General features: G+C 40.9%; 1 protein-coding gene across 1 annotated transcript in view; it reads left to right on the forward strand.

Moving 5' to 3' along the window:
* The window catches only part of LOC126253786 (uncharacterized), a 145,723-nt gene extending 135,633 nt beyond the window's left edge, over positions 1 to 10,090 (forward strand). The window contains exons 6-7 of the mRNA XM_049955258.1: positions 2,887 to 2,984; positions 9,939 to 10,090. Coding sequence (XP_049811215.1) covers positions 2,887 to 2,984; positions 9,939 to 10,090 — 250 coding nt within the window. The remainder of the gene's footprint in view (positions 1 to 2,886; positions 2,985 to 9,938) is intronic.
* Positions 10,091 to 10,545: the final 455 nt, after the last annotated feature.

Genomic DNA, 10,545 nt, shown 5'->3' on the forward strand with positions numbered 1-10,545 from the left:
TTTTCTCCATGTTGTTTTTTTTTCACAGCTTTTGTTTGTGTTTGGTTTTGTCACAAATACCTACGCAAGTAGCATCTTGCCTTGAAGTGCATTCGCTTACGTTCTTGTACCATATTATATAGCATGCACTTCATGCAATAAACATTTCCTTATTTTCTATGTTACCACATAGTTTACCCTTCTGCTTTTTGGGGCTTTACTTCGCAATAATCGACTGATACATTTTCATTTGAGCTTGTAGTTAACCTTTATTTGTATTTCGGAATAATAAGTACTTAACGTAACTCTTTACTGAAAAGAATGTTTATATCCTTGTTGTCATATTATTATACTTTTCTGACTTCGCTGTACAGTGCTATAAAATTTTTGTTCATATATACATAGTCAACCTATGTCATCATGTTGTATTAAGCGCAACCAAACTCCTTGGTGTTCTATAAGGTTGTTGCATGTGCTGTTACATAACAATTACGCCACATAATTCCCTTTGTGTTTACCGAGACTTTTCATTATAAATGATAGCAGTTTAATATTTTTAACTTGTTCAGTTTTCTTGTTCTTCAGTGATGGCACTTGTACGCCTCTACTTTTAATAGCACTCATACGGTTACCTGCATTATGTAAAAAACATGCATTCCATGTGTTCATTTCTATATGTCACGTGCTCCTACTTATGTGGCAATTACTTTGATGTGCAGATCTATATATGATAAAGTACGACGTGATTCACATCTATGTAAACACAGCTCTCGAGAGCAGAGTATTACTTGTACCTATAATTATTTGTGAGTTCAAGTCTTTCCTGCAATAAGGTAGACTTATACTCGTCGTGTTGAATTCCACTTGTTCTTTGATTCACCAGTGTCACTATATTACATCATTTTACGCTATTGTGTACTGCCATTGTGAATGAATTGTGCCTCAATGCTTTAATATTCTGTAATGGATGGTTTATACGCACTTTGTAAATTGATGCCGGCTGAAGTGGCCGTGCGGTTAAAGGCGCTGCAGTCTGGAACCGCAAGACCGCTACGGTCGCAGGTTCGAATCCTGCCTCGGGCATGGATGTTTGTGATGTCCTTAGGTTGGTTAGGTTTAAGTAGTTCTAAGTTCTAGGGGACTAATGACCTCAGCAGTTGAGTCCCATAGTGCTCAGAGCCATTTGAACCATTTTTTTGTAAATTGATGGGATCTACTGAATCTGTGCACTGCAAATTTTAGTTTGCAACTGCCCCCACCGCCCCCCCCCCACCCCCTCCCAGAGCTTCGATGCTTTACTATTTCTGAAATTATATTGTGTGTAAGTATTCTGTAGACACTGTAAATTGCACCTGTGTATTCACCTCTCCCCCCCCCCCCCTTTACCTTCCCTGCTAGGTCAGTACACTATAACAGTCAGTTGCCTTCGTTCGCATCACATTTGCACCCTATCCCTCACCTTCGCCCCCCCCCCCTTCTTTCATAAAAACTGCCGTATTTGGTGACTTGCGGATGCATCAGGCACCTTGCATGGTGCGGTTCTGTTGTGGTGGCATGCACACGCCCAACACAAAAAGATAATGTAGCAGAGTAAATACCAGAGTTACATATCATGCATCTAATAATAAGAACTTTTCAAAGATTTTTTTGAGAATGTAAACAATGTTTCATGTACAAATACAGTGGAGTTTCGTAATCGTTACAATCTTTAAAGACGATTCACAATACCTTGTAACTTTTAGATGTAGAAACAGAATAATTTAGTCTCTGATTTTATTATGCCTATGTAGGAGCCATCTAGAGGCTGTAACATGCTGTACACGCCTTAAGAATCTCAATGTATGGAACATATCACTCAAATGTGTGTTATACAGTATATTATCATCTGTGAGCGCTACGTACAAAGACATGGCCATATAGCACAAGGTGCTTTTTAACTGTAAATGTTTTATTTCTGACAAAGATTTGTATAATGTGCTGTATTTTATGCACCATAATGACAACATGTCATGAGGTTCTAACTCGCTATCAACATTTTTTAACAAAAATTTTTGATTGTATGTAAGTGCACAATTTTCGTTTCCGTTTTTGTAATATCAAAGAAAAACCTTTTCTCAATTATAACGTCATAAACCAAGACAAGATCTAGCCCATGTATATGCAGTCTGTTACAGACCGGTAGATGACAGTTATTATCTCTATGAGTGGCGTCCTGTCCGATGGGTCTAGGGGACTGGGGAACATTACGTTTGTGTCAGATGGGAATTTTGGATTGAGGGGTAGGCGTGCTTGAATAGTCCATGTAGTTGTGTCTAACCACTGTGACAAGGTGGCTTAGATTGTTAATGGATCTGCCTGGTGAGCTGGGGGCCTGGATTTAAATCCTGATCTTGGTACAAATTTTCATGAACTCTTTTCTTATCCGAATGAGACAGAGATAGGAATTTCTTCTTTCTGAACAGTTATATCTGTCGAAACTGGCTGTCGAAAACAAAGACGAATTTATGCGACCTTGGCTGTCGAAATTTTTTTACCAGGAAAAACATAGCTCACTCCTTGTAATTTCTCAACATGAGAAAATTCAGTCTTTGCCGCAGCGTACAAACACGCAGTGTGCCGCTGAATTATGTAATTTTAGAACTATTCGTTAAAGAGTAAAACTGCAGTACAGATGTGATATTCCTTTATCATCGTCAAAATTAAAATAGTTTGCTGCACCAAAATTAGAATCTGGACACTAATGGTTCTTATTTGACACAAATAATCAACACAGTGCACATTGCATAAGAGGTAAAGCGTTTTCTGATTTCTTTGGTTTGCTTTGCAGCCAAGGACAGTAGGCCAGTAGTGAAAACAGTGTCACTGTACTGACTTTCACGCCTAGTCGGTCTGTCCTTTCTTTGGCAGCATTGCGAGTCACACATCATTCTACGAGTTGCAGCTTAACCAGTTGCCCACGGAACGGGACTTCAGGCTCGTCGCTAACGACGGACTCAGCCTTGTGGGTAAGTACCGAGCAAGGCGGTAACACTCTGAATTCGCATTTAGAAGGGCGTTTATTATGTTCCCCATCTAACCATCCATATTAAGATTTTCTGAGATTACCTTAAATCATTTGAGGCAAATGCTGGTATGGTTCCTTTGAACCCGCCCGGTTAGCCGTGCGGTCTAACGCACAGCTTTCCGGATTGGGAAGAAGCGCCTGGTCCCCGGCACGAATCCGCCCGGCGGACTTGTGTCGAGGTCCAGTGAGCCGGCCAGTCTGTGGATCGTTTTTAGGCTGTTTTCCATGTGCCTCGGCGTATGCGGGCTGGTTCCCCGTATTCCGCCTCAGTTACACTACGTCGGCGATTGCTGCGCAAACAAGTTCTCCATGTACGCGTACACCACCATTACTCTCCCACGCAGTAGACACTAAATTCTCAAAACGTAAATCACAACCAGGTGCTAAAATTCGTTAGTCACAACGGGTGACTCATTTATATTTTCGAACAATGATCTTGGCCATATCTTGACAGAACAGCTGCGACACACACTCACACACATACACACACACATCAAAATTGACGTCTAAAACATGACTTTAGACTCTCAATTTTAATATCCCCATGCTATTTTCATGTCTAAACAGTTACAAAACATATGCGGTTAAAAAATAACGTGCTAAGCAGGTAGCTGACATTTTCTTTTTAGGCCTAAATGGAGCTGTGTAGAAAAACACACGTGGCCAAGCTTATAGTTGCAGAAAAGACATGTTTGCTGAAATAATGTCATAAGTAGGCGAACAGTGATAGCTGGCACACGCAAATAGGCTTCCTGAATTACTATCAACTACTGGAAGAATGCAGTTACTGTCTAACGTACACTGATGCCAAAATCATGACCGTAAACTGTAATGCTAATTCTACATCTAAATTCTTCTACAGCTGTATAAAATACATGTAGCTTTCTAAGCAGGCAACTGACATTTCATCCTGAGACTAAACTAGAGTATGAACAAAAGCAAACCTGAGCAAGCACCATTTTAGTGGGAAGTACATGACAACATAGCCAATGTTTATGTCTCATATCACAATGTTACTTTCATGTTTAAAAAATTCAAAAACTGCTTAAGGCATGTAATGTACAGTACTTCCATGTCTAAAATGTATGCCAAAAATTTTAGAAGTTTTTCAGTAATGTATCACATCACCAAGAATGATTTCAGGTGAGAAGATGATAATGCACAATGTTCTACACTAGAAAGATATATTTTATGATGCTGATTTTTATTACATTTGAGCTAGGCCTACTATAAATTATGTGCGAAAACAAACTTTTGAGGAATGCTGCAAAATTTACCGATCGAAAGCGTGGTGCTAATGCTCTCTTAAATACTTACAGACTGTATTTCGTTTCCATGATCAGCTAATAAATAACACCAATAACCAGTGATTGATTGCGACAGTATGCACCGATAAGCTGTACAGATACTTCTGACAAGAAAAAATTAGAGAAGCAGATTTTGAGATGTGGTAGGATAGAACTTTGTTGCGGTTGAAGATATCTAAAACAAATGTTCTATTCACAATTTTAGAATGCTCAGAAATGTCTCAAAATAACTTTTTAAGAAGTGTAAATTTCAAAAACACTCGCTAGAAGTAATAGAAACTCTTTTTGCTTTACAAATCGAGCACAGCCAATATCTAATTGTGCTCCAGTATATGAGATTTAAAATACCGCACAACATGGCCAAAGATAAATGAACTGGTCAAGCACACTTTTCAGCGGTAAGAATGCGTTTTCAGGAGATTTTTATTGCATTATACCACATAAATTGCATAGTTTCGTAATTCTGTAATGCTCCAAGTTTGAGATATGAGATGTAAACAGACAAAATTGCTGATGAAAATGATGGACAAGTTTGCACTCATCGACAGAAAAGTTTATATCTGAAAAACATACTCAAATTGCTTATTGTAACACACAAATGTGATTACAATTATCTGATCACAAACAAAATTCAAACTGCACAAAACATATGTGGAATTACTGTCATAACTTAATTGTTCTATACACACAGCTTGGCTTCCTTATTGGTACTACTGACAGAACTTGCAGGTGAAACAGCATTTGTCAACTACTGCAGTTTGATATCTGTACTACACTTAGCATGATGGATCCTCACATTAAGTATTTCCACACGTAAACTGTCTGCAACACTTACCAAAATAAACAAAGCTAGTTTACTGTCACTACAGATATAAAATAAAGTGCACTCATCTTCGGCAAGTATACGATGTTATTCCCACTTCTAAACTGTTTTTATTATTTGTCAGAAACTTGTCTTAGTTCGACTAGAAATGATATCAAAGTCAGCCAGATATTATATTGCTCGCAATGCTAGGATATGAACTTCAGCATGCAGCACTAAACGTTTGCCGTCTTCTGTTGACGCAAATTTATGTTGTCACGCAGTGGAAACTACTTGACTCTTCAATCAACAGTAGTAATACAGATTATCTCAAGTAAGAAACGAGAATTGCTATGCTTTCCAACTTCTTTTCAGAGTTATCCACACATTATAGCGATTCCATGATAGGGTGTTAACTTTATCTTGAATCAAAAAATGTATGTCATCTTCTGCTATAGCACAATGGAGACAACATGACACTTTGCCTCCCATGCATCATCATTTTACAGCAAAATTGTAACAAATTGCCTCATACATCATTACGTTATAGCAGAACAGAAATGTCACAAATTACCACATACTTCGACATATTACATAAAACTGAAACAAGCTGCTCAGTGTACTATGTCACAACAGAACTGTAACAAATTATTCCACACATCGTCATGCTACATCAAAATTGTAACAAGTTGTCTGATACATTGACATGTTATAATGTATTATCATTATTAATGTAACTGCAACAAAGTGACCCATACATCTACATATTACACCAAAACTGCAAGTGATTAATCCATGTAAGAAACCTTTCTGATCTTGTACTGATAACGCTAACTTGTGTAATAATTACAATGCTATGCAAGTGAAGCAATGATAGCTGACACAAACAAATAGGTGTTCAGGCTGACAGTGAATGTCCATTAACTTGACAATGGGTGTCAGCACCTTAATCTTAAAATAATATCGACTTTTTGATTTCCCACTAGCACAGATGGATTAGTTCCGCCATCTTGAATGTTGAATTTCCAATCACCTTGCATTTTTAAATTTCCCACCAGCACAATTTCAATTTTTTTTTAATTTCCTGCCAATGACATCTAGGATTCAGTGACTGCCGTGTCACCCTTCACCTGCAGGACGTTGCTGTACAACTCGTAGCTACACTACTCTCTGTGGAAATTGCAAAAACAGAAAAATAATCCACTTGTAAAGAAGTGCTGCAAACTTTATTTCAGATGCAATGTTGGTGGCCAGGACACGAATGCCCTCCATCCCCACCATGTACTACATTCCCGATAGGCTGGCTAAGGGGATTACAGCACACAGCCTTTTCTGTTCCCATAATTTGGAGAGAATCAGTAGGTCACACAATGGTTGTTATTTTTGTCTGACAAAACAGCACTGACGGAAAAAAGTCGCAACACTAAAAACAATTAATGTAGAATAAAGAAATTTCGCAAATACATTTGTCTAGGTAACATATTTAAGCGATTAACATTGCAAAATCACAGGTTAATGTAAGCGCGAGATAAGTCTTTGGAAACGTAAAATAGTGGTACTTTACTAACCGGTGTAACCGCCAGAATGTTGAATGCAAGCTTGCAAGCGTTCATGCATTGTGTTGTGCAGGTGCCAAATGTCAGTTTGTAGAATGGTGTTCCATGCCTATTTCACTTTTGCACTTGGTCGTTCAATCCACGGACGGCTAATGGAGTCTGTGGATGACACTGCAGTTGTCGTTCGATGATGCCCCGTATGTGTTCGATTGGAGACAGATCAGGTGATTGTGCAGGCCAAGGCAACGTGTCGACACTCTGTAGAGCGTGTTTGGCTACAACAGCGGTATGTGCGTCACCGTTAGCCTGTTGGAAATACTTTCTGGCATGCTGTTCGTGAATGGCAGGACAACAGGTCGAATTACCAGCCTGATGTGCAATTTTGCAGTCAGGGTGCGTGGGAAAACCACGAGAGTACTCCTGCTCTGCAGTCCGGAACCGCATTGCTGCTACGGTCGCAGGTTCGAATCCTGCCTCGGGCATAGATGTGTGTGATGTCCTTAGGTTAGTTAGGTTTAAGTAGTTCTAAGTTCTATGGGACTGATGACCTCAGATGTTACGTCCCATAGTGCTCAGAGCCATTTGAATTTTTTTTTTTTTTTACCTTCCCCCGATTTTATTAGTTGATAATGTGCTGGGGCATCTAGGGCGCTTGTATCCAACGTCTTCATGCCCTTATTCGAAACGCTTATACCACTAGTAAACCCTTTCTTACTCATAGAAGACTCACAAAAAGCAATATTTACCATTTGTAAAAATCAGCAGCACTTTATTAAGTGGCCCATCTTTATAGAAAAATGGTTCAAATGGCTCTGAGCACTATGGGACTTAACAACTGAGGACACCAGTCCGCTAGAACTTAGAACTACTTAAACCTAACTAACCTAAGGACATCACACATATCCATGGCCGAGGCAGGATTCGAACCTGCGACCGTAGCGGTCGCGCGGTTCCAGACTGAAGCGCCTAGAACCGCTCGGCCACACCGGCCGGCCCATCTTTATAGAAAATAAGTAGCTGCTGACACTACAAAAAAAAAAAAACCTTTTTGATAGCTGACAAAAGACTAAACATTCGATATAGCTAGAGCACCATACAGATGTTTCTCACACATGTTTAGAACACAGTAACGAAAAACTTGCGCGAATCGGACTAATATAAGGGCGTGCTGGAAGGAATGCCTTCGAAATTTTTACTTGAAAACATTAAAAGCTTTTTAAATAACACAAATGTTATTAACATTCTACATCTTTATTCTTCATGTCTACATATTTATTTCTCAAAATAGCCACCAAGGCGAAAAACACTTTTCTGTCAAAGAGAGACCAGTTTTTTGACACCGTCACTCTAGAATGTTTTACTTTGTTAACGGAGCCACAACCTCACATCTGCTGGCACCGCTTCGTTACTGACAAAGTGAAGTACTCGAAGGTGTTCTTTAAGTTCTGGGAGCAGATGAAAATCTGGTGGGGCCAAGTCGGCGCTATATCATCTTTGACAGTGAACCCAAGGTGTCGGATTGTTGCAGATGTCACAGCACTCGTGTGTGGTCTGGCATTATCATGCTGAAGGAGAGGGTGCTCCAAGTGTGGACGAACTCTTGCAATTCGGAGTTCTATTACACGCAGTTTCTCACGCAATGACATAGCTATGGTACACGCTACCATGTTACACGCTATATTTCGGAGCTCTTTAGCGGCAGAGGGCTGCAAATACGAAGACATGAAGGACAAGATGTAGAATGTTGATAACATTTGTTTCATTTAAAATGCTTTAAGAGCATTCACATAAAAAATTCAGAGTCACTACTTTTAAGCACAACCTCGTAGAAAACGAGAAGTTACAAATTTCCCATTATGTTTTGAACACACCTCATAGATACTCTGAAGAGCCAAAGAAACTGGTACATCTGCCTAATATCGTGTAGGGGCCCGGCGAGCAAGCAGAAGTGCATAAAAACAACGTGGCGTGGACTCGACTAATGTCTGAAGTAGTGCTGGAGGGAACTGACACCATGAATCCTGCAGGGCTGTCCGTAAATCCGTAAGAGTACGAGGGTGTGGAGATCTCTTCTGAAGAGCGCATCGTAAGGTATCCCAGATACGCTCAATAATGTACATGTGTGGGGAGGTTGGTGGCCAATGGAAGTGTTGAAACTCAGACGAGCGTTCCTGGAGCCACTCTGTAGCAATCCTGGATGTGTGGGGTGTTGTGGGGCGTCGCATTGTCCAAGTCCGTTGTAATGCACAGTGGGCATGACTGGATGCAGGTGATTAGACAGGATGCTTATGTACATGTCACCTGACAAACTAGTAACTAGATGTATCAGGGGTGCCACTCCAACTGCCCACACCCCACACCATTACAGAGCCTCCACCAGCTTGAACGTTCCCCTGCTGTCATGCAGGTTCCAGGGATTCCTGAGGTTGTCTCCATACCCGTACACTTTCATCCACTCGATACAATCTGAAACAAGACTCGTCCGACCCAGCAACATGTTTCGAGTCATCAACAGTCCAATGTCGGTGTTGACGGAAACAGGCCACTCGTAAAGCTTTGTATCGTGCAGTCATCAAGGATACACGAGTGGGCCTTCGGCTCCAAAAGCCCATATCGATGATGTTTCGTTGAATGGTTCGCACGGTGACACTTGCTGATGGCCCAGCATTGAAATCTGCAGCAATTTGCCGAAGGGTTGCACTTGTGTCACGTTTAAGATTCTCTTCATTCGTAGTTGGTCTCGTTCCTGCAGGATCTTTTCCAGCCCCAGCGATGTCGGAGATATGATGTTTTACCGGATTTCTGATGTTCATGGTGCACTCATGAAATGCTCGTACGGGAAAATCCCCACTTCATCGATACCTCGGAGATACTGTGTCCCATCGCTCATACGCCGACTATAACACCACGTTCAGAATCACTTAAATCTTGATAACCTGCAATTGAGCAGGAGTAACCGATCTAACAACTGCACCAGACACTTTCTCTCTTGTATAGATGTTGCCGACCAAGCCGTATTCTGCTTGTTTACATACCTCTACATTTGAATACGCATGCCTATACCAGTTTCGTTGGTGCTTCAGTGTATGACACAAAGGACTGACATAAGCACTTATAAAAGACTGAGACTTGTGCAGAAATTCTGAAATTTCGTCTGGATTTAGCTGCGAATTGTGTGCTAATAAAAGTGTGCATTGTTCTCGTTTGACCTGTGTAACTTTGTGTGCCAGTGTCCATCGGCGGCGCGGCGGGCCTGTTCGCGGGTGCCAGCCTGCTGAGCTTCGTGGAGCTGCCCTACTACCTGTGCCTCAGAGCTCGCTGCTGCGCTGCCCGACACAGCCGGCCGCCTCCGCTGACCGGACGTCTGCCGTTCCTCCCGTAGCCAGGCGTCACGCAGCAAGTTCTACATACGGCTGTCCGTCCTAGTGTTAGCCCATTATCCATGCCAGTGACACCTCTCACAGATTAGAGTCGCCAAGCTACTGTTCTCATTATGTAGAACTTTTGCCACCCTAGAGCATCTCTTCTCTGCTGCACGGCAGTTGGAGGCTACGCAAGTGCTTCCTATCAAACACCTTATAACACTATCGAAGTTTGTACTTCTTTTTTCCCTCACTAATGTTCTCCTGATACTTAGGTGGAAAAATTGTTTTTACAGTGCACATATCTGTGTAAGATTCATGCATACACGCAAACTGGACACCTGTAAACTACATAGTTTCTGCTAAATAAAATTGTAATATCGCTTGCTGTTCGTTTATTATTCGATTCAAAATATTTCATCACTTAAAATACTACTAGCTATATGCAATCATGCAAGCTGTAAATTATGATTGT

This window comes from Schistocerca nitens, chromosome 1 (assembly GCF_023898315.1).
Source record: "Schistocerca nitens isolate TAMUIC-IGC-003100 chromosome 1, iqSchNite1.1, whole genome shotgun sequence".
Taxonomy (NCBI): domain Eukaryota; kingdom Metazoa; phylum Arthropoda; class Insecta; order Orthoptera; family Acrididae; genus Schistocerca; species Schistocerca nitens.